The sequence below is a fragment of the Peromyscus maniculatus genome, chromosome 6 (genome assembly GCF_049852395.1).
Source record: "Peromyscus maniculatus bairdii isolate BWxNUB_F1_BW_parent chromosome 6, HU_Pman_BW_mat_3.1, whole genome shotgun sequence".
Classification (NCBI taxonomy): Eukaryota; Metazoa; Chordata; class Mammalia; order Rodentia; family Cricetidae; genus Peromyscus; species Peromyscus maniculatus.
The window spans coordinates 105,098,111-105,124,287 of NC_134857.1; the positions used below are offsets into that span (position 1 = coordinate 105,098,111).

The 26,177-nt window shown below is 36.3% G+C and overlaps 1 protein-coding gene across 1 annotated transcript in view; it reads left to right on the forward strand.

Annotated features, from left to right (window-relative positions):
• The window catches only part of Ndst4 (N-deacetylase and N-sulfotransferase 4), a 312,207-nt gene that overhangs the window by 12,248 nt on the left and 273,782 nt on the right, over positions 1-26,177 (forward strand). Inside the window, exon 2 of the mRNA XM_006970412.4 lies at positions 15,772-16,987. Within this exon, the coding sequence (XP_006970474.1) occupies positions 16,010-16,987 (978 nt within the window). The 5' untranslated portion in view covers positions 15,772-16,009. The remainder of the gene's footprint in view (positions 1-15,771; positions 16,988-26,177) is intronic.

Here is a 26,177-nt window from a genome sequence, read left to right on the forward strand (position 1 = left end):
GTGTAACCACCAGTGTGCAGTCACATGCATATGGATATTAGAGGACAAATTATGGGAGTAAAGTCTCTCTGTCCACTGTGTCAATTCCAGCCATCCAAGTCTAGTTCTCAGGATGGCAGTAAATGCCTTTGTCCACTCAGCCATCTTGTTGGCCTTGCAACTATTTATTATATGACCAAATAAAAATAATTTATTTGCGAGTATTCACAACCTCTCCTCCCAGCAAACAATGTAAATCAATCACTGATTTTGTTTCTCCCTAAAATAAAAGTCTAATTGTTCTCTGAATGGAGATTAGCAGATCAGTACAGTAGTCTCAGAAAAAGGATGTGAAAGAAGTGAGAGGGGAAAAAAGAGGAAACAGAATTGAAAAATATGTTGTTGTGGGGATGTCTCCAGAGTAGCTTGAGGTAGAAAAAAATTAAAAACAAATAGGCTATTCTGGAACTTGCTGGATCCTGCCCTACCTGTCAAACAGTCCTTGGTACAGGGGAGTGATGATTGAGAAATAATAGAGAGAAAAAATAGATTTGTAGACATAAAAGAAAAGGACAGTGACACAGGATAGCTTTGGGAGGGCTCTGGGTCAATACTACAGCAGCCCTCAGTTTATTTCTCACAGCCTTTTTATACCCAAGACAAAGGGAACAAAAGAACTTTCCCCGGCAAGAACACCATGGTTCAAGGTATAAACAAATGCTAACACCTCCTTAATTCTCAAGACATCCCAGGTAATCACACCTTTGGTAAAACATCCTGTTATCCAGCCTTGAAGAATAAATCATCTGGTAACCATTTCTTTGGCTAAACATCATGTGATTCAGCCTAAAGGGTAAAGACAAGCTTGAACTCTTTGACCTTGAGTCAAGATGGAATCAAGCCACAAACTGGAGTCACTGTGGGCTCCTACTGGGACTGTTGAGATGGATTGTTGGGTAAAGGTGTTTGCTGCCTAGCCTGACACCCAGACATTGTCCTGTGTTCTCAGGGCTTGTGTTTACACACATGCATGCAAACATATACACAAAATAAAACAAATGACAAAACAAATTGAGAAGTGTCATTCTGTTTTGTGAATTAGAAATATTCAAAGTTGTTTTGGAAGGTCTACCTAAAAGCTTGTATGTAAATGCTGTTAAATAATTTGTTCTTTTCATTCACAGACAATTTTCAGAGCCATTTTAAATTCTTAAGAAAATTGTTCAGAAGGCATAGTTTCCTCCACAGTTCACCCAATGCTATCAACCTTGATAATAAAACAAGAGTGACTCATCACCACTACTCAAAGTGCATCATGGTGTTGGAATTTGTATGGTTTTACGGATGCTAAAATGGTAGTGTACAACAGACTACTTTCACTGCTCTCACCATCCCTTACCTCCCCTGTACACTCCTCATCCCTTCCCATCGCTGCAACTAATAATCTTTCTTCTGTTCCCATACTTTTTCTTTCTCAAATTTTCTCATATGTAGTACGTAAACCATGCAGCATTTTCATATCATTTATTTTGCTTACTAACAAATATTTAACGATCACCGCATATTTTTTTGTGTGGATTCACAAATCATTTTGCTGCTGAAGAGCAGCCCATTGTACAGATATGACGAAGTTGACCCTCTTACCTATAGAAAAGCTTCTTGGCAGTTTCTACATTTTGTAAACTATAAATAAGGCTTCTATTAAATATCCATAGGCAGGATTTTGTTGATTTAAGTTTTAATTCATTTGATTTGAAGCAAGAAATATCCCTTTTGGTGAACAAATTAAGACCATTATTAGTTTTGTGAGAAACGTTAAAACTGTCTTCCAAAGTAACCGTATCATGTTTCATTCAAAAGCAATTAAAGAGAGTAACCATTATTTCACATCTTCCCAGTATCTGGTATGGTCAGAAGTTTGGTTTTAGACTTGGGCACTAAGTGGTAAGTTGTGGTATCCCATTGCTCCTATGACAGGTAATTTGGGATGAATAGAATGTGGAGTACCTCTCAGTCATGACCATCTTTACATGTTCATTCATGAACATTCTGTTTAGTGCCATTTTTCCCTTTAAGTTGGGATATTTTTTTACTGTGAAATTTTAAGAATTATCTGTATGAGTTTTTTTTTAATATCAGTTATGCCTGATCTAAAATACATTCTTATAATGTGTACTTTTCATGCTCATCCTTGACAGTGACTTTCATGGAGCAAAAGTTTTTATTAAAATAGCTTACCAGTTCCTTGTTTCATAGATTGATGCTGCCCTCTAAATGCACTGTCAGAACCGAGGGCATACGGATTTTCTCCCATCTTGTACTTTAGGAGTATTATAGGTTTGCTTTTTACACTTACCTTCAGGCAAGTGTACAATATGTTTTAAAGTGATTCATTTGAGCTAATTTGGGCGAAGTGTCTTTGGTCTTTGTACACAATACTTCATATATTCATGTCATTTGTTCTGGAACCATTTCTTGAGGCGACTTCCTTGTTCCATAGATTTGCATTTGTTCCCTTGTCAATGAACAGTTCTCCACAGAGAGTTTGTTTAGGAACTCACTATTTTCTTCTATTGATCCTATGGTCTGTTCTTTCAGTAGACACTATCACAATTACTGCACCTGTCTAGTGAGCTTTGAATTTTGTTTGCTTCCATTGTTCTGCAATACCAAATGGTCATGGATCATGATTGGTATACGGTGCTGATGATTTGCAGAAACAAACAGGAAATGATAACTGAATTCTCAACCTGGAGTTTCTTGGTGGCATGTCTATGGAAAAACTTTAATAAAATAGTGACATTAAAGCTACTGACAGCAGGCTCAAAAGAAAGTGAGTATAATACTGCAAAAGATTTTGCTGCACTATGAAAAAGAATGGAGTGATGGAATATGAGGTGAGTGATACATGTTAAAAGCAGCAGAATGCTGGTATAAACAGTTCAGTAGAAGGGGAAAATGTTACTGCAGCCCAGCGGGGTGGGGCAGTATCTCTTAGCAGCATCTTAAATGAGCACATCTTGATCAGGTACATTGAACAAGAAGCATACTCTATCCAATGGGAATATGAGTGAGTGTGTACAGTGTGGGCATGCATGTCTTTGATACATTCTCTGTCACATGATCAGCAGAGGAGAGTGGCCAAAGGGCAAGAAATGTCAGAATTGTGAAGATGGAGAAACATAAAAGAAAAAATAATCTATGAGAAGAAGCTGCATAAATTAAAAAAAAAAAGTATGAACATGAATTCTAGTATTAAGGAACCAGCTAAAGCCAGGGATCATGAATGTAAACAGCCTGAGATGTTTCTTCTGACCTCAAAATCACAAGCACTGATTTGCTGAGATGTGGAATCTGGACAGTGTTCTTGTTCAGTAAAAGAATGAACAACAATGGAAAGGTTTTGACTGCTGGTGAAATGGGAAAAAAAGCAGTGATTGGGCACATTAGTTACAGAGTGAAGAGTGTGATTCCATGAGTTAAGATGAAAAAAATTAAAGAACAAATAACTCACAGGTACTCTGAGTTCTCAATGCTGCTAAGGTTTGGTTGATAGGTGAAGTGAGCTACTACCTAGGGTATTGTGGCTTGGTAGTACAATGTGTGGTATTAACACAACAAACTAGCTGTAGATACACATTTATTCATTTTAATACAAAAATTGGGCACATGACCATGAGACTCAGTGGCAATGGCAGAGAAAAGAGAAGAACATGTAATAATAGAACCCCAAACAGAAGTATGGTGTTAGAAGGATCATCCACATAGTTACTTTAGTATCCCAGTGACTACATGAAAAATGGTGCTTTCTAAAAGGTCAGATTTTCAAAAGATACTTGAAAAGGTTACATTTGAAGGGTTGTAAACAAGGCTTTGCATGATGACAAGTTTAGGTTTGAGGCACCCAAGCTCCATTGTTCAGTTTTGCATGGCAAGCAATTTACCAGCTGAGCCAATTTTCTAGCCACCACATATTCTTTCATATGACTTGCAGTCATATGTACTTATATTTGTTCTTAAAAAAACAATTTACATCATTTACTTTTAGTGTATTTAATAACAGCAACAGAACTATCTATTTGATGCTTTCTATAATCCTATTTTGTCTAGGCTTCTTTTTTCATATATCTATATCATTCATATATATATATATATATATATATATATATATATATATATATATACATATAGTTAGGTTGAAATAATTAGTGAAATGTGTGTTGTTGTTTTTTGAGGTAAAGTCTCCCTATGTAGTCCATGCCAGCTTGAAACTTATTAAGAGAACCTGGATGGTCTCACAATTTTGCTTCTTCTTCACTAGTGTCCTAAGTACTGTGATTATAGATGTAAGTCATCACGATCTTTTAAACGGATCCTATCTTTATTTTATTTATACTCTACTGTTTTTTGGTTGTTTGTTTGTTTGTTGTTTTTCATGTTTGCAGTCCAAGGTTGAGTCCAGGAAGGGCCTCATGCATGCCAGGCAAGCACTCCACTACTAAGCCAGACTACCAGTCTCCCCCTGCTAGTTTTGATGTTGAAATCTCAATAACTCTCTTCTTTCTCTTTTCTCTCTTCTCCTCTCTCTCTCTCTCTCTCTCTCTCTCTCTCTCTCTCTCTCTCTCTCTCTCTCTCTCCCTCTCTCTCATATTCATAGTATGCATATTTGACTCACCCACACCTAATGTCAATTAATAATTTGAACTTCATCCTAAAACAATACAGTGTTCTTAGGACAGTTTTATTCTGGTTTACCATCGTCTTACTTTAATGCTACATTTTTTCTTCACAATTTTTGGAATATTAAAGGAAAATTATATCTAAAGAAAAACTCATTGCATGAAGAGAGAATGAGTTTATCGTATTTGTGCACATTTTACCCAAGATTATTCATTGCATGGCCATTAATGATCCATTATCTCTCAAATCATATGTAAGGCAGCTGCAGATGAAGTGGTATTTTTCCCAAGTCTAAGATAATCAATAAATTATAATGGAGGCACACCATTTTGCAACTCTATAATCTACCCAGAGAAGCAGAGTTTAGCATCGTGAAAGCCTATTTACTAATAAATCATAATACCACCCTGAACATAAATGTAGCCACAATTTCAAGCTACTTCAAATATAATTCTTGCATCATAACTGAGAAGTGAATTGTATGATAACTCACATCATAGCACACATATTTTTGTGTATGCATTTTATATTAATTTTATCCTCATCCCATCATTTTAAGGTTTCATACATTATTTAAAAATATTAAAAGTGGAGGCCATTTAGATGAAACAATGCTTAAAGACACTTGCTACCAACCCTGACATGACTGTGTTTGAAGCTTCCAACTCCCCTTAGAGTCCTCAGGCTGGAAGAAGAGAAATGACTTCCAAAAGATGTTTTGATCTTTACTTAAATACAATAGTGCATGGTGCATGCATGTATGTGGTACAAGTACACACACACACACACACACACACACACACACACACACACACACACATACAAATTAATGAATAATAAAATTGTTTTAAACATTTTATGTATTGATTATTTAAATAGACCTAGAACTTTAAATCACTTTTTTTGTTAATTTATTGCATGGCATGTTCATATAACATTTAAAATGTAAAAATGGCCGGGCGGTGGTGGCGCACGCCTTTAATCCCAGCACTTGGGAGGCAGAGCCAGGCGGATCTCTGTGAGTTCGAGGCCAGCCTGGGCTACCAAGTGAGCTCCAGGAAAGGCGCAAAGCTACGCAGAGAAACCCTGTCTCGAAAAACCAAAAAAAAAAAAAAAAAAAAAAAAAATGTAAAAATGGATTTCAATACAAGGAAAATGCATTTTATACTATATTTTTAATAAATAAAATAAGACTTATATATAAATTTTAATTGGAATCAATGTGTGAGAAAATTAATTTCACCCAGATTTGATTATAGGTTTGTTCTCTTAAGGAAATCATCCGGGTCTGGAAACTTCACAAAATTTAGCTATGTATCCAGGAAAGTTGTGCATTAAGAAAACTGTGAAATGTGTGTGAAAACCAATCCAAGTTCAGATGTAGAAAACCACACAAATGATATACAATTAGCTAATCACTACAAATGTTTCGAATAGAATTGACTGAAATGTATTAGGTATGAAATTAAGACTCAATTGGTGTTTTAACGTTAAGACTCCCTGATCTCTCCTAATGCGGACAGCATAGACTTCTCAATTGGAGATGCCTTCACTCTGTGGACTCATTGAGTTAGTGGATCCTTTCTCTTTAATCCTTATATGGAGAACAGGTGTGATTGGTCTAGTCTTGCAGTAAAAGCAAGAGAATATTGCCATCTTGTGTTGAGAGATTTAGGAGATCCCAAGGTTGTTTAGAAATAAGTACTTATTTTTTTAAATGTCTTTTTATTTAATTTGTTGTTTGTTTTACATCCAAATGCATTTCCCCTCCCTCCTCTCCTCCTATCTGCCCCCCCCACCCCTCCAGCCCTCAATCTACTTCTGTCCTGTTTCTGTTCAGAAAGAGACTGGCCTTCCATAAATATTACATATCAATAATCAGGCCATTGTTTTCCAATACTGCCAAAACAAATGCCAAAAGGATTTACTAGCCTTCTTTTATAGAGCACTTGTATGACATATTGCTTGAACTGAAAAATATTTATTTTATTTTAATATTTTGCTTATTGTTTTTTTTTTTTGTTTTTTTTTTTTTGTTTTTCGAGACAGGGTTTTTCTGTGTAGCTTTGCGCCTTTCCTGGAACTCACTTGGTAGCCCAGGTTGGCCTTGAACTCACAGAGATCTGCCTGGCTCTGCCTCCCGAGTGCTGGGATTAAAGGCGTGCGCCACCACCGCCCGGCTATGCTTATTGTTTTGATGGCATAATTTATTTCCATCATTGTCCTGCATAATATACAACTTCAGTAAAGATAATGTGCTTATGTTACCTCCTACATGTTTATATATCCATTGTTGTTATTACCAAAATAGCTTTAAATATTCTTGACTTATTAAAACTTAAAGAGGACACTGTGGAGCATACCCCATTACACTGATGAGAATAGCTTTATGGTCGTCATGCAGCCTGGCTCTGCCTAGTGAGAGGTTAATTTACTTTCCTCAAATCCTGCAGTATACAAAGCAAAGGACAGACTGAGAAGTACATTGGAAAAAGATCCCTAGAAAATAGCATAACTAGAGAATTTATGATTCAAGTAGGAAGGACAATGTACATCTTATTGCATTCATGGTAGACTGAGTGAGACTCAAAATAGCTTCTAAGATAATAGTTACACTTAAAATCAGGTAAGAGTTTAGATATCATTTTTACTTTTCAAGTAAAAACTAAATTCTGAAAGAAAATCCAACAATATTAATACAATTCTAACCTCTCTTGATCGCAGGCGACATATGAAAGTACAAATAGAGGCTGCTTAATGACAGCCTGTATCTTTCTTCCTTTTGTCACAAAAGCAATCATGTCAGCCCCTTTATGATGGGCAGGCAGTAAACTGGGGTGTCCTGGCTTGTCGGCCTACCTGTAATCTCACTGCCTGGACCGCACTATTATGTCCCACAAGGCCATTGCTGTGGGTCTCCCTGTGGAGATCTAGAGTAGATGCAGGGTTACTCCCTTTCATTCCCAATGACCTGTTACCATCATGATCCTGAGTAAAACTGGGAAATCAGCACAGACAAAAGGCTGTATGTGTGTTTGCTGTTCATAAAGTATAACCTGGTTAGAGATGGCGGGGACTAGTGATAAATACAACTTAAGGTTATTTCTAAATATGTCTCTGCATACATAACATCTGACAAATTTGGACACATCAATCATAATGCAGGCATCAAAACATCCTACTATTAACTAACTAACTTGGAGACAATTTGGTGTGGGTTATTGTCCAATTTTCTAAAACATAGACTTAATCATTGTTGTAGTGAAACATTTTAAATACTATAAAAAAACCACTGATTGTATTGAATATTATTTCAGATTTACTGTTTTTATAATTCAGTATTAGATTGTGCTTAAAGAAAGGGAAAATATCTGACACTGAGAGGAAAAACAATCTATGGAGTAGGCTATAGAAATATACACACAATTTCATTAGGAAAACTCATAAACTTGTTAAAGAAACATTTAAGGGTTTTCCAAAATGGAATATAGAGACTACATGTTCCTGAGGGATTTAGAAGTCAGTAGAGGATGCAATTTTACTGTTTGAAGCAAATTCATCAAGCTAATTCCTGTTTCAAAGTTGTTTGCCTATGTTCTGTTGGCCACTTATATAAACAGTATATCATTCTTACAGAAAATTCAATAATACACAAGGTAAAAGATAGAGATAATGTGTTGGTGACCACACTCCTACGTCTCTCCGAAGAGGATGGATTTATATATGGAAACAGGAATATAGACATTCCTAAGGATTTTTGTTTGTTTGTTTGTTTTTGAGACAGGGTTTCTCTGTGTAGTTTTAGTGCCGGTCCTGGATCTTGCCCTGTAGACCAGGCTGGCCTTGAACTCACAGAGATCCACCTGGCTCTGCCTCCTGAGTGCTGGGATTAAAGGCATGTGTCACCATCACCCGGCTGAATCTTATATTTCCCAAACTGAAGATTTGATCTTCTCTTCCACTGTTCTCTCCATAAGAAATGATGATATTTGAATTGGAATTTAAGTTAAAGGAAAGTGAATAAGTTGTTACTAATTCTGAAGGTGTGTGTGTGTGTGTGTGTGTGTGTGTGTGTGTGTGTGTGTGTGTGTGTGAAATACTGGATAATCTGCAAATCTTCAAAGAGTTGAAGATTTCCCTCTGGGTAAATTACACTCCCTACCTTCATAACAATCTATGTGAAATGTGTCAATTGAATTGTACTGCACTGTAGGCTGCACTGTGAGAATACAATGGAGACATACTAAAACAATGAGCTTTTAGTAAGCTCCTTAGGTCTTACCCAGGCTGGATTTCTAAAAATGCTTAACAGTAGACCATGCCTAAAGAAAGGAGAAATAAGCCTCCTCATTCCACAATTGCACATGGTTCACAACTTTAGTCCAAGAAGCAGGTAAAAGAATTTCACAAGAGTAATGACATCAACAAAACCTTTTCAAAAAGTTAAGATCAAATGTGAAGAAAAAAATGTTAAGGCTCTTGTTTAATTACAGATGCAGGTGACTATAATAGGAAATACAGGGAGCTGAAGATGAGTGAATTAGAGATAATTGGAATATTCTATATAAAGCTGCAAACTGAAATAAATCCAGGCCAGGGACTCTGCACACAGAGCAATGATTGTGTGTGGAGCCCTAAGACCAAGAAGAATCAAAATGTCATTACCAACGAAGGCAGAAGTGTGTGCTACCTGCAGTCCACAGTGAAACATTACTGCTAGTTTTGAAGAGTGTGGAAGAGAAAGATTGAGAAGTTTGGATCTAAAGGCAAAGAAGACCTATACACTTCTCAGGCACAGTGAAGCAAATGGAAAATTTGTTAATCGCCCCACCCTCGAGGTTTAGAAATGTTCATGGAAGGAGTGCACCCACTTTTCCTATGTGATTTTGAACCAGCTCAGTCACCACTCTGTAAATCTTATGGTTGGACCCTTTAGTGACCAGAGCAGGCTTAGAGAGGTGCAAGATAAATAGTAGATATAGAAACAAAAAACTGGTGATGCAAGAAAAACATTTTAAATTCTGTTTGTTTGATGATAACTAGTTGTGTCATAATCCCAAGGAAAACAGCAAGATGAAGATGTGTTTGCTGTGTAATCAATCCATAAAAACAAATCACATGTCATGGAAAGCACAGCAGGTTTTGTTAAACAATCTTCATTTTATTTTAACATTCTGAGTTTCCAAATTGTTTTCAAAATGCTTTCAGAGTATCAAAAACACACAAATTTTTTTCAGAAAAAAAAAGCAGCCATATGATTTTTTTTGGCTTGAATGTTGATAATACATTTATTATCTTTTTTATTTTATTTTATTTTATTTTACAATACTATTTAGTTCTATATAACAGCCACATATTCCCTTGTTCTCTCCCTTCCTGCCCCCCTCCCCTTCCCCCCAGCCCACCCCCCATTCCCACCTCCTCCAGATCAAGCTCTCCCCCAAGGACTGGGATCAACCTGATAGACTCAGTCCAGGCAGGTCCAGTCCCCTCCTCCCAGATTGAGCCAAGTGTCCCTGCATAAGACCCAGGTTTCAAACAGCTAACTCATGCAATGAGCCCAGGACCTGGTACCACTGCCTAGATGCCTCCCAAACAGATCAAGCCAACCGACTGTCTCACCTATTCAGAGGGCCTGATCCAGTTGGGGACCCCTCAGCCTTTGGTTCATAGTTCATGTGTTTCCATTCGTTTGGCTATTTGTCCCTGTGCTTTATCCAACCTTGGTTTCAACAATTCTCGCTCATATAAACCCTCCTCTTTCTCACTAATTAGACTCCCGGCGCTCCACCCGGGGCCTAGCCGTGGATGTCTGCATCCAGATTCATCAGTCCTTGGATGGGGTTTCTGGCACAACTATTAGGGTGTTTGACCATCCCATCACCAGAGTAGGTCAGTCCCGGCTGTCTCTCGATCATTGCTAGCAGTCTTTTCTCCTCCACTGCTGGTGGGAATGCAAGCTTGTACAACCACTTTGGAAATCAATATGGCGCTTTCTTAGAAAATTGGGAATCAATCTCCCCCAAGATCCAGCTATACCACTCTTGGGCATATACCCAAGAAATGCTCAATCATACCACAAGAGCACTTGCTCAGCTATGTTCATATCAGCATTGTTTGTAATAGCCAAAACCTGGAAACAACCTAGATGCCCTTCAACTGAAGAATGGATAAATAAATTGTGGCACATATACACAATGGAATACTATTCAGCAGAGAAAAACAATGACATCATGAGGTTTGCAGGCAAATGGATGGATCTATAAAAAATCATCCTGAGTGAGGTAACCCAGACTCAGAAAGACAAATATGGTATGTACTCACTCATAGGAGGATGCTAGATGTGGAACAAGAATGACTGGACTGCTACTCACATCACCAGTGAGGCTACCTGGAAAACAGGACCCCAAGAAAGACACGGAGAAATGGATGAGATCTACATGAACAGCCTGGACATGAGTGGGAGCAATGAAGGGCGAGGGTCAAGGGAACGAGAGCGGGAGATCCTAGCTGGATCAAGAAAAGAGAGGGAGAACAAAGAATAGGAGACCATGGTAAATGAAGACCACATGAGAAAAGGAAGAAACAAAGAGCTAAAGAGGCCCACAGATATCCACAGATACCGCCATATGAATTTTTTAAAAGTATTATACATCTTTTTGGATGATACAGAAAAGAGGAACAAAACCCACCTTCAAGACAGAAGTGTCAATATTATGTCTAAACAAGGAAGCATGCCTCTGTACAGCAATTCTACAGTCATCTGTGGCTTCCATATATCTTGTTAATATGAAGAAAAAAAAAGGGCAGTCAGAGAATGTAATTATCATGCATATTGTGTGATTAATACCCATACTCTACATTAACTTCTTAAGCATAAGCTTTAAATAATCCACAATTAAAAAACATGAAAAAAAACAGATATTTGGACACAGAACTAAATAATGAAGAGAGGAAACTAAAAGCAGATTAAAACAATAGAGTTTAATTGCTTGGATCCTGATATGAGATGCAATTTGAATTTGCACATTTATATGGAAAATAGTAGGTTCTTTATAAATGTTCATTTGTTGAAATGTGGCAAGAATACCTTTACTTCTTACACAAAGGGGAATCCAAGGCTACATTGAGCTTTTGGCTGGTCTGTACTGGATCCTAAATGCCCTCTGTCAGCATCACTCCTACATTTACAGGAAACCAGGCAGATGTCACCGATCTGCCCACGCTCATCTGGAGGTCCCACAAGAACTGTCAGGATTATGGGCATCCTTAAATTAGACACAGGCAATTTAAATCATTAGTCCTGGTTAATTCTTGCCCCTCTGTTCTGTAGACTTGACTATTTAGTCATTAAGGATATAACTCAAAGATGCAATCTTCAGTCTAAAAATGAGTTTCAAGTATTTACTATTGGAGGGTTAGAGTGATAGCTCACCTTGACCATAGGCAGTGTTTCTACTGTATCTTAAATTTCACATGGCAAACAGAGCAAATGCCCATGCAAGCAGAGTAGTATTTTTGATGTCCTCATTTTTTTAAATAAATGAGACAATTACATATTTGCCACATGATTTTCATAAAAATACACTGTATTTTAAAAATCATGGTTTTTCTCCACTTTAAAAATAAGGCCCAAGAAAATAATACACACACACTTTATGTATCTGCAAGAAATAGTGATAAAAGAAATTGCCTGACATTTGCTCTTCTATTTACTGACTTCCCTTCATAATCTTTTGAAGTGTGAATATAGCTGATAGATCAGAGCTATGTACCTAGTATAATATGATGGTACTGTATAATACTGGAGTGGTAATGTTATCATTATGTTTGAAAATGGCACTTTTAGGAGTTTCCACTAGTAAAAATATACACTCTGGGCACTAAAATAAATTTATATTATGTCAGTAAAAATGGAAAAAATGTCAAGTGTATAAAAGTTAGGAAATAATCAACAGGTTATTTACCAGAATAAAAAAAGAAAAGATTATTTTTTCTTCAGAAAACCACAAAATAGCAAAGAACTGTCATTTTGATTAAATGCAACAGCTAGTCATTGCTCTGAACTTCCATTTTGGAAAATAGTTGTGATTTATGATATATGGGTGCTCCTGAAAGTACCATTAAGATATATTGTAGTCTAGAAGCTCATAGGAATGCCAGGTAACCAATAATGATGTCTACAGATGTTTAGTCTACACTTCTAGTGAGTTAACAGGAGATATTTTCATCCTCAGAATCATTACAGACCACCTGATCTTGGGCTACAACACTACTTATGTGTATAATTCTCTGAAAACCAGGTTAAATAATTTATATCAGCTGTAACCTCTTGAGCAGTGTGTCTCAAACACTTTTGTCCATGACACAAAAGCTACCGCTTTCCTGATATACACACAGTCAGACACAAACACATACATGCATGCACACACAAACACACATACACTCTCACACACAAACACACCACCAATAATGTTTTTAAGCACTGCTTACCTTTATGGTATGGAAAGTATGTCAGTATTTCTCGGGTGGCCCCATTTCATTTCCATTTATGGAAAATGCAGCATCTCTTTGAGATTAGTTACCAATTTGAAAACTCACTACAAAGGATACTGGTGCATTAGAATAAATGGTTAAATATTTATATAAGACAGTTTTAATTAAGTACATACATAGCATCCATTAATATGAAATGTGAACAAATTGTCAATAAGATTCCTGACAAAAATGCAATTTCATGAAATGTAGCAAAGCAGTACTTGATCAAGTGTGTGTTTTCCCCGAGGTATTACCAAAAGTCAAACTTAGCAAAAATATTGCAATTTTTTGACTCATTCTAGCTACGACTTGTTTTGAGTTAATCAATTCACCTCCTTGATTTGTCTGCATTTTCTCTAGTAACATTTCTAGTATAAGTTTTTTTAACTTTTAGCATTGGAATACAAGTTGTCCCCATTGGGTTTAAATTTACTTCTGTGGACTACTAAGCTTGCAGCTTCACCTTAGTCCTCAACAGGACAACTTGTGGAATATAGATCTCTCCAGTCATAAACTCTTCATAATGTAATCATAGTCTTTTAAAAATTCTTCTAAATTTAAGTTTTTTTCATTTAGAAAATAGAATAATAATGAGAGGGTAAGAGAACAACAGAAGCAAGTGATGTCGTACAATGACTAGAGTGTAGTTGGCATTTGCTAGCATGTAATGGTGGCAAGTTTTGTTATTATTTTCCAATTTCACGTAAATTTTGCTGAGCTATAACTATCACTAGAAGACTTTCAAGTAATAAACACAAGATGCATTTTAATGTGATTCCCAGCCCCTAAATCTAGTTCTCATTGAGTTTTTCATTACCAAAATACAAATAAAAACACCAAACAAAATAAAATGAAAACAAAAACCATAACTACAATAGTACTTGTAATTACTGTGTTTACTAACTTCAGAACTAGAAACTTGTAATGATTTATCTCTGAACCTGTGTTCAAACATATGTGACATTAAGGAGTTATTCATGAAAGAGGTGCTCATTACTCTGTTACTTTTGTGTGCCCTGCTTGGAAGGATAACACATAGAAACATATATTTCATTTAAATCCCAGAATGGGGCAAGGAAGGCAGCTCCTAAAATTTTTCATCTTACTCACCAGAGCAAGGCTGTAGTCAGACATCAGACATTTGGAAAAGGCTTTGGTTGCTGTGACAAAGAGAGTGTGTCATGCTTTTAATCTTTATAAGTTTCTTAAGACAGATGAAAGTCAGATTTGGTAAATTTGAGCCGAAGCCTTATTTGATTTCCTTGGTGTGTTGATTTGGGAAATAATGGCTTTTCAGACATACCAGGAATTCACAGAATTCCTTGCTGGTTTTCTGTGCCAGGAGAGCCAGGAATGCCAGAAGAAAAAATTCCCACAGGACTCTGTTTGCTGCTAGCAGGTAACCAGGTTCATCCTGCAAAGAAGATTGGTTGAAGGTCAAATTAAAATTTTAGCATATCAATTTGCAGTCCTTAAGAAAACACCCTATATATTTTTATATTTGTGAAACAGCTTTTCAAATAGCCTTCCTATTATCTTGAAATTAATTACCTTCATTTTAAATGATTCATTTACAAATGTGTTTTTAAATGATTTAAATATATAACATTCTATGTTTATAGCTTATAAATAATATCATATAATTATTATATTATATATTAAAACTATATATATATATCACAATATTCTAACATTGGTTCATCTCCCTACCTACAAGCCCTGCCTCACCCTTGCCCTTTTTCTAGTTTAAGAGACAGAGCACTGGGTAAAAAAAAAGCAAACAGACCAGAGTACATTTCCGTAATATCATCTCGACATCTCTTAGTGCCAGTGCAGGACATAGTATACATTACTGATGTAACACTTTCAAGGCCAGCCTTTTTCACCTTAACTAGCTAGCCATCATCATTAAGAATGGAGAAATGTAAAAACTGAATGTAATTGATATGTCTTGCAGTTAACACAGAAGCTGGCTGAGAACACAGCCATCTACCATTGTGGTATAAGCATCTATCATCCTAACTCAGAACAAACTGATGTTAAATAAATGTCACATTTAAATTTTGCTTATTCTTTGGGTTGACAGATTCTAGTCCCATATGTTTTTTTTTCTTTTCACTATTGCATATTAGGAGGAACTGTTCTAATACTTAAAATTGATATGTCATCTTTTTTGCATTCAAAAAAAGTTCACTATCTTATGTCAGAATAGATAATTTACCAAAGTATTAACATCATGAATCTAATTTTCTTTTTCCTCCTTTGCTTCTCTTCTTTTCAAGATAGCTAATGGAAACTGATCTCAACATGTGTTCTTATATACTTGAGGATATTTGAGCAAAGTCAAAAAAGACTTCCATAGAGTTTTCTAGAAGTCATGGAAATCCAAATGGACTATGTGTCAAATATTAAGACCTGGGTTATCAGCAGACACTATTAGTAACTATTAATTTACTATCATTTTAACGAGGCTGTAGTAATCTTTCATGGCTTTCATAGCTACCAGCAAGCATATAAACATAAACAGGAATACTCCTTTCTGTTGTTAGCTATCACATTTTTCTTCTTTTTCAGAGAATGCGTAAAGGGATCTGCAGCAATTCTTGGTATTGCACAGAGCATCTCAGCTGTTGCCTTTCTGGTCCACTGCCTACCAGATTTGACTCATTTGTGACCACTTCGAGAATCTCCCATGATTTGCAATGGTTACATGAATGTTTGGGAAGGAAAATTTGCAACATCTTACTATATGTTCTCTATGGCACATTAGGGAAAGAAGCCGGAAACGGCTCTCAAAGCACTGGTTTTTAAAATGAATCTTATTGTGAGGTTTCGAAGAAGCTTTCGAACACTTATTGTTCTCTTAGCTACCTTTTGCTTGGTGAGCATCGTCGTTTCTGCCTACTTCCTGTACTCTGGCTACAAACAGGAAATGACACTTATTGAAACTACTGCAGAAGCAGAGTGTGCTGACGTCAAAATCCTCCCTTATCGGTCCGTAGAACTGAAAACCGTCAAGCCTATAGACACATCCAAAACTGACCCCACTGTCCTCCTCTTTGTAGAGAGCCAGTATTCTCAACTCGGTCAAGACATAATAGCAATTCTGGAGTCCAGCCGCTTTCAGTACCAGATGGTCATTGCTCCAGGCAAGGGAGACATACCACCTCTTACCGATAGTGGCAAAGGGAAATACACACTTATTATTTATGAAAATATTCTGAAATATGTCAGCATGGACTCATGGAACCGGGAGCTTCTAGAAAAATACTGTATAGAATACAGTGTTAGCATAATTGGTTTTCATAAAGCCAACGAGAACAGCTTACCAACTACACAACTGAAAGGTTTTCCTTTGAACTTATTCAATAATCTAGCTCTGAAGGACTGCTCCGTGAACCCTCAGTCTCCTCTGCTGCATATTACCAAGGGCCCTAAGGTGGAAAAGGGACCTCTTCCTGGGGAAGACTGGACGATTTTCCAATATAACCATTCTACCTATCAGCCAGTGCTTTTAACTGAGTTACAGACAGAGAAGCCCCTCTCTTTCTTGTCCAGCAAAACACTCCATGCGACAATAATTCAGGATCTGGGGCTTCATGACGGGATCCAGCGTGTTCTTTTTGGCAACAACTTGAACTTTTGGCTGCACAAGCTCATCTTCATAGACGCCATCTCCTTCTTGTCGGGAAAGAGGCTGACATTGTCCTTGGACAGATACATCCTTGTGGACATTGATGACATATTTGTGGGGAAGGAGGGAACAAGGATGAACGTCAAAGATGTAAAGGTAGGAGCATGGATAAAGTTCAACTTAATTTGTCATTTGTTAGCTTTGCGGTTTTGATAAGATATTACCTTTAAAATACTTTATAACATAATCACTTATTTAAGCTAATCCTTAATATTTTACATACACACATGAGCACAGATATACACAAGTCCCCACAAAGACATCTCTCTCTCTCTACATATGTGGAGACACACACACACAGACAGAAAGAGAGAGAAACAGAGAGAGAGAGAGGAGATGGAGAAATAAAAACACAACACAGTACAATAGAAACACTGAAATATCCCAAAGTGTATTTGGGCTTCATTCCATGACTTCTTTTTATACTTTGTCTGTCTCAGCCAGAAAACCTTGTAACTACCTCCAAATTCGAATGGGTGCAGTTTGTAACTCTGAAATTAATGTATTTAAAGGACTCTATTTATGAACTAATCACTTATGTACATAAAATTTGATAAGGATGATTGAAAAATAAAAGATGGAAAGTAGCTCGACTTCTTTCTATAACCTCATGCAAGCATCATTTTCACTTGCCATAAATACCTATACTATTGTAAATAAAGACATTAACAAAAATAGTTTTAAGGGGGCTTGGTCTCAAGAAGCTCTCCTTTTTATCTCTACTAATTTATGATATTTCTTTGAGTAAGATAGCAGTGTTGCTGTCAATATTTCAGGGCTTTACTCAGCTGAAGGCATAGCAAACTGACCCTGTGATTGCTACTGAAGATAGAACAGGCCAAATACGAAGCTGGGTGTGGTGATGCATTTCTAGTTCTAGCTCCTTAGGAGGCTGAAGCAATAGTAAAAGACAACATGGATAACATGTCCAGAAATAAAGAACAGAAGTAGCAAAATATAGTACACAAGGTTAACTACAGTTAGAGAATTCTGAGAATCATTCTCTTTTATCAGTTTCACTCCAGCATTCTCATATGCCATTTCACTGGTATCATGTCTTCTCTGGCATATAACTACACTGACCCTGTGTAAGTATTTTAGAAAACATAAACACAAATTTTATTAGTAGTAGAATTAGTATTACTGTAAGAGGACTAAAGAATACTGTGATATTGTCTTTCTGTCTTATGCTATTCAGCTGTTTGCTTTCCAAAGATGAACCCTGCAAGCTACTTAAAATAACCGCTTTAATCTGAAATGTTATGAACACTAGTGGATAAAGTATCAGCTAGTAGTTGATACCAGTAAAACTGGTTCACTTTAAAAAAAAAATTCTCAAAGTACATGTAGACCAGCAAACTATTTATAATGAGTCTCTGAGCAAAACGTCATATGACTTAGATACAAATAAATCATTCGGGTCACATACAAAGGGTTTAAGTAGTAGTAATTGAAATCTTCTAAATTTCTGAGGTGTGTGTGTGTGTTAATATATTTATTTTTCCTTTCAATTAATTCACATGCTAATGTTTTCTCTTAAAGTTAAAAGAGGTCATATGTTTCAAAATGCTCTTAGAGTATTAAATTCCTAATCTGAAACTCTAGAAGAACAAAAACTTCTAATTTGGACCCAAAGAACAATACAAATGAAAAGATCATTAAAGTTTAAGCTAAATTGGCAAACTTAAATCTAGCTAGGACATTAATGTGTAAGAAAAAACTGATGGCTCTTCACCAGTGTTCATGAGAGATGCAAAATATTGACGGCTTCTTAAACTATACAACCCCAAGCAAAGTAACAGACTGGTGAAACTTAACAAAGGCGTGAAAATATTATACACACAAAGAGCTGAGTGTTAGGCCATGGTGGCACACACCTTTAATCCCTGCACTTGGAGGCGGAGGCAGGATGATCTCTGTCAGTTCAAGGCCAATCAGTTCATATACCTATGAGGGGTATATGTAGATCTATTTCCAACCTTCTGAGAAACCTCCACACTAATTTTCATAATGGCTGTACCAGCTTATAGTTACTCTCTTATTATACCTTCCTCCACATCAACACACCTGTCCTTTTCATGAGATATATGATATGTTGTTTAATTTTTTTTAATTTTATGCATATGAGTGTTTGGTCTGCATATATGTCTATGTACCGCATGTATGTCTGGTGCTCATGGAGGCCAGATAAAGGTATCAGATCCCCTGGAATTGGAATTACAGACAATGTGGGCTGCTGTGTGAGTCCTGAAGATTGAACAGGGGTCCTCTAGAAGAACTACCAGGGCTCTTAACTGATGAGCCATCTCTCCAGCCCCAAGGCAGACATCTTACATAACTTCAACAAAATGCATCTACTTATCCTTTGATTATCTACTGTATGTAAGGCAAAATGACATGATCTGTTTAATAAAATTAAACTTACCTTAAGGCCCTATGTGATCCACCTAAAATTCTGCCCCTATCCTGACTACTTTGCAACATACATTGTTTCTGTTTGCTTAGTACACCTTCATATTCAACTAGATTTTCTATATCTGCTTCAACTTAATATTCCAGCTTCAGTATCTTGACTAAAATGCTTAATGTTCTCATTTCAAAATATATATCAAAGTGTAACAAAGTAGAATAAGGGCCAGGAAGGGCAGAGAGTAGACACAGTGGGTCACTGCACAATAGATCCTAACACATAGTTAGGGAGAAAAATTTCTATGGTTCTGCAGCACAGTAGCAGGATGCCTATAGTTCATAGTAATCTATATTCTAAGTTTTGTAGAGAACTAGCAAACAGGAGCTTAAAGTCCCAAAACATAAATGATTGGAAAATGTTAATTGCCCTGACTTAATTAGTGTACAGTATGTATATATATATATATATATATATATATATATATATATATATATATATACTTTGAAACATCACACTATAACCATGAATACATAAAATTATCATGTGTTAATTAAAAAGAAAAAAGTTAAAAGATTTCTCAAGTCATATTTCTTTTGCAAATGTGACAAATTTTCTAATGACCTCGGCAGATGGTAACTTTTCTTTAACCTGAGCACTTAATAATCACCAATCTCTTTCTTAACATCTTTTCAAACATGAGTCAACTTCAAAATTAGGGATCGGTACAGGTTTTCTCATGCATTTAATTGTGTCCTAAAATATGAAAGAAGCAATGTTAGATGTGGGTTTTAAAGTATTTAATTGAGAAGTATTATACAGTATTTAACTGTTAGTGAGTAAATATCTAATAAATCATAAAATAGTTTATTTATTCCCAGAGAATGGTTAAGGATAGTGTCCAGGGTTTGGATTTGTGTTGGGGCCAGATGTGTATTCCCAGAGAAAGAAGAAAGAAGAAAGTGTTCATAATCCAGAAGAATATGAACGAGTGTGGGACGGCATGGTGTTCATTAGTGCACACACGGCAGGGTGTAGGGCAGGCAGAATGTAAGTCCTAATGTCCTGGAAAGGCAAGGAACAACTAAAAGTCCCTTGGATCTCAGCCCTGATCTCCTCATCTAGGCTTCCCCAGGGAATAACTGCACTGAGGATCTCAGAAGATCAGTGGGTGTGCAGCAGTGGAAATGAGGGGTGTTATTACAACACCTTCATTTAGCCAAAGATAAATAAGTACCATCAGATGCTCTGTGTGGTGGTTTCTTTTCTACATAAACACAAGATCATTCAATAAAATTTACATTTAGTGATACAGTTCTGAAGAGCTAAAGAGAAAGGCTCTACACAGCAAATTTTGGAAAATTTGGTAGAGGTCTAGTAGTGATCATATGTGTGAGTGCAGGTGTGCACATGCCACAACAAGTTTGTGAAGGTCAGAGGATACCCCTAGGCATCAATGTCCATGACTTCCACCATGTTTGATACAGGGTCTTCTTGATTGTTCGATGCTGCATACATCAGCACTTTCTAGTTTACTTGAAAGAAAACAGTCAACAGACAGGATATATTTCATCATAACTTCCTTTTATTTAAATCCTTAATCTAAGTACTCAAGATAGGCTTTTCCTTTTGATTTCAGTGAAGTAGCATAGTATATTTAGCTTAGTGAACTGAAAAAGCTGAATTTATTCCCTAAGGAGACATCTTTATGGAAACAAAGGGGTCTTTTTCCATTTAAAAATAAATTTTCAAAATCAGATGCAGATAAACAGTTTACTAAGAATGAAAAACATAAGAAACTATGTACCAAGAATACATTCATCAAACCGGATATTCAGCAGAAAATATATTACACATGCTAAGTGAATCATTTAGTGTAATACATGTGTTATTTATTGCTCATTTGTGTACTTTATCTTTTCTTTTTAATAAAATCTACACAGACATTGTTGGGAGCACATCATGAAGGTCCTTGTGCTCACAGACCTCCAAAAAAAAAAACAGTACCTAGGATTGTTTTTTCAAAGAAAAGGATGTATAATCCGTTTGCACAGAAGCTGGGAATTGGAAGTAATTGACAGTCTGGTGATCTGTGTTATCCATTGGGCCAGGCCATATCAAACTCCCACAACCAGAACCAAGATACCTAATAGTCAAAATGACCCTTACAATCAGGGATTCCCCTGCTCCCACAACCAGGGCTGTAAATACCTAATAATCTAAGTGACCCCTTACAATATTTATATAGCCAGGGCTCCTCCAAGCTCCCACAACCAGGATTGGAAATACCTAATGGTTAACTGACACATTATCTATATAGCTACGACTGCCCCAAGCTCCCACACTAAGACCAGATGTGGCTAATAGCTCAAATGGCCTTTATGCTATCTGTATGATTCAAACCAGGCCAGAGGCTTCCCTAGGTCCATAAGCTAGTACAGATAGATAGCCCATCTCTAGAACCCATCTTCTTGGAAGAAATGACATGTACCCTGAATCAAGTATCATTCTAACTAAGTTTCTCATGCAATGGGGATTGTATTACACTAGGAAACTTCTTTTTCAAATTATACTGTATTTAAACTTTTTGAGAATAAACAGCTTGATATCAGACTCCCAGAAAACTTGATCAAGGTTGATGAAATGGTGAGACCTTCTCATGAGGTCTGCTTCCTTGCCTGATACCTCCAGAGAGCCCCTGAAAACATGCAAAATACAGTTGCTGACTTTGCTAGCATATGGAAAGTATGCATACTATGATCTGTAGTCCATGAAAGAATCATGTATCATATGACCAAATTACTATTGACCAGATGAACTCAAAAAAAGTGACAGTATTTTTTCTTCTAAGAAATAGGAGCGGTTTAATGGAAAATGTGACTTTGAGGTCTTGTGATGAACTCATAGTACAGTAGCATCCCTGGGTAAAGACTGCTCAATATCAGTGAGTCATCCCAAACAAAGCCTTGACTGAAAGAGCGAGGATCCCTTTAAGAATGTAAGTTACTGATGATGATTGAAGAATATGATAGAGTGCATAAGAAGTTATATGACCAAATCTTGAGGATACTGTTTGAAACTAGGCTATAGAGCTCAATTGGTACTATACAAGTGGTACTTAGATCTGTTGAATATTAAGTACTACCTGAATTGCATAGATTTGTCAACTGGAAGGTGACATGATTTTAGGTGAGATTAATGAAAAATATGCTTGTGTTGCTAGATGTGTTTTTGAAGATAAAGTTAAGTCATCTACAAGCTTATTTATTATCACTTTTAGAATATTTAATTATTATGTTAATATATTAATATATGCTAAGCACCATGGTCATTTTATGCACAGACAGAACAAATACAACACCAAAAAATAATGTTTCATATTTTAAGAATAAATAAAGTGAAGCATGGTATTAAAAACATGTCTCTATATAATCAAATGATAACTAATAGAAAAAGAAACAGATAATTTGAATAATTCTGTTTTATTTCATATAATACTGGTTTAGGATTGAGTTTGCTCACTGGCACCAGCTTTGAATATATTCATTATCTTTTCACTTCAGATTATATAGATCTACAATGCCAATGTAAATTTGCCCAATTGTGGTGAGAATCAAACATGGTAAGGAGTAGGAAAGAACAAAACAGCCTAACTGTCCATTTAAACAAAGCTATCTCAGCTCCAGGGTGATCAGGATGAAGGGGGAAGATCAGGAGAACCCATGACATAAAACTGACTGGAGTTCCCTGTGTGTTTAATGAAAATCAAATAAGTGGATAATTCAGTGGTTTCAGTGGCCCCTATGAATCAGTCAATGTCTATAGAATTGTACATATGAGAAAAAAAATACTGGAAAGATTGGAAGTATGATTAAAGGACTAGTAAGTTTAATGATTTTAGCCCCACTATACATGGGACATCCCTGTCTAAGTCTTTGAAAGTGAGAAGTAAGGTTTTTCCAACAATGTGGTAGTATACAGTTAAAAATCCTTGAGTTTCTTAGTTACAAGCATAGCCACAATAACTAAAGGAAATTGTTCAAGTGAGAAACAAGAAAGGTTAATTGAACCATTTAGGACACCATGACAAATCAGTTTCACATAAGCAAAATTCATCCATGTGCTGAGATATACTGGAAGCCTCTTGTAATCTGGCCACTGGTGAGAAAGAAAGTAGAAAAGAGCAGTGTGAGCTCAAATTTCTCAGAAAGGAGAAAGCATGATAGGATAATTGACAAAGAACGAAGCAGTGCTCATGGGAGAAGGCTCATTTTTTTAGTTATTTATGACCCTTTAAATAAGAATTTCAAATGACTCTTGACATCACTGTGAGATGTATCAAACAACACTCTCATAAATATCCCTTGAAATTTAGAATACTGCAGAGTAGCAAAGGAACAAAGAAATTATTCTATTCAGAGATTAAAGTTTACTGAAATCATTCTTTTTATTTTCATGTTTACTGTCTTGATGGTACTAGTCATTGTAAATGTGCTTAATTTTAGATAGAAATTCATATGCTTTATACATATGCTTTCATGTTAACCTGTGTCCTGGATATCAACTCATTCTTATGATAGGACTTTTTTTTTCCTATCATCACTATTGTTTTATGTGTGGACTTGTGTTGTATGATTATTTGTGAGTCCGTGCACATGTGTGTGCACATACAGAGGCCATGGTTTGATGATGGGTATCTTCTTCCATATCTTCAGCTACACATGACATTTTGAGACAGAGTCAATCACTCAGACTGACTAGAAGTGACTGGCCAATGAGCTCCAGGAATCCACCTGTTTCTGCTTCCCTGTCCTGCCCTCATTTGAACACCCATCAGAAAAAAAAAAAAAAAAAAAAAAAAAAAAAGTACTGTTGTTGTAGGAGTGTACTGTCCTTCCAGGTGGGCCAGTGTTGCCACGGATGTGGGAGATCTGAACTCAGTCTTCATGCTTTTGTATGCAGAGCACTTTCCTGACTCCACTGTCTCCTCAGGTCCTGAATACTATTTTAAATATATATTTGTTTTGTTCTGCTCTTCCCATTTTTGTCTCTTAGCAGTTCCTTACCCATCTGAAGCTCCTGTATCACCACTAAGACCCTAAAAGTGTATTTTAAAGCAAAGCCTGTGACAAATGAGTTTTATGCTGAGAATATTCTGTTTTTATAAGCAAATTGGATTTCATTCTAAAGATTAGGCAGTCTGTGAACTTATTTGCACACAAAAAGGCCAGATAGTAATGGGCCTCACACAACTATTTAAGCGTTCTTTGATAGGTTTATAGTAAAAGGTGATTGCTGAGAGACTGACTTCTTAAACATGAAGGGAAGGACCCAGTTAGAGTTATGAAATCTTTTTTCCTACTGAAATGATAGTAGTTGTTTGCATGGAAAAGGGAAAATATTACAAGGTATTTTGCAGAGAGTGACCAAGCCGTTTGAGAAAGGTGGAAAATGTAAACCCTTCTAGAAAATAAACTCTATGGTTGTGGGCAAAGGCTTTAGATGCTCTGGGCATAGTCAGGATGGTGTTTTCTCTGTATTATCATCTCAGTAATCATATATATATATATGTGTGTGTGTGTGTGTGTGTGTGTGTGTGTGTGTGTGTGTGTGTGTGATTTTATATGTATATATATATATTATATATTTGTAAATTAATGGCTTAGAATGTGATTTGTCTTCTTAGCCTAAACCATGATGTTTTTATTATAATAATTATCACCTTATCACCAGCGTGGTTTAATATCTAAAATATGACTACGGAGAAAAACAAAGCAAAAAACAAAGTGCTCTTTTTCTACTGCTGGTTGAAATCCACAGTTATTCTGAATAAATTGAATTATAATGGAAAACAGCACCTTGGTTATACAGTCCTGAGGGAGCTGGAATGTGTCACTGTGACTATAAATCAGAAAGCTGGCTAATGCCTTAGAGCAGCTTGGGGAAGGTAGCCTTGATATTTAACTCCCCTTTTTGTTACTTGTGTAGAATGGGACCACCCCTTTAGCCCATTTTTAAGGTTGATCATTTTCTATGAACACATCAATACCAAAGTAAAAAGCAAAACAACAAGCCCCATAGCTCTCACCTTAAAAGAAATAAGGGTTATTCTAAAGCCAAGTTTGTGCGACCTTGCCTCAGGAACACCTCAAATTTCATGTTCCAACATAGAAACAATTTCATGAAGTTCTATTGTTTTACAGAACAAAGAAATTTTTAAATCAAAGCAAGTTTAAAATATATTGGTGGGTACATTGAAAGGAAGTTATAGCAAGATGGAGAAGCTTTCTATAGTCCTTGCACGCTATTTGATGACATTCTTAGTTTGTGGGTTGTCAGAAGCTGGTAATAAGATAATGAGAAGTCTTTATCTATTAGTCACAGGCCTTAGTTCAGGCACAGAGATGAGCAAGGAATAGCTGTTCAGGGGGCTAAAGCTAGCTGAGATAAAGTAATTAGCCTCTGGGTCGGAAACATTCCAACCTCTGCACATCATTGCAGCTCTAGTCAACCGATCAGTCTCTGCAGACACAGCTTCTTTCTAGGAATTCACCTTGATGAACACTTCTCCCCACTCAAGCAAGTATTTTTCAGAAGTGTTTCTTTATTATCAGAAGTTTATCATTTAATATATTTTAGAGAGAATACTCACTGATGTCTGTAACTTATTAGGTGGTAATATGAATATTGTACACACCATTGACATAGGATGCATACTGTTACCATGATGTTCCCAATGGTACATCATGCTTTTTCACTGGAGAAATTTCAGCATCCTGCATTTGGTGTGTATCATTTTCTTCATATAGTCATTACATTTGCAAGTGTGGTTAAACAATAAATTGTTCACAATGTTAGATTTTCCTCCCTTTTGGCAAT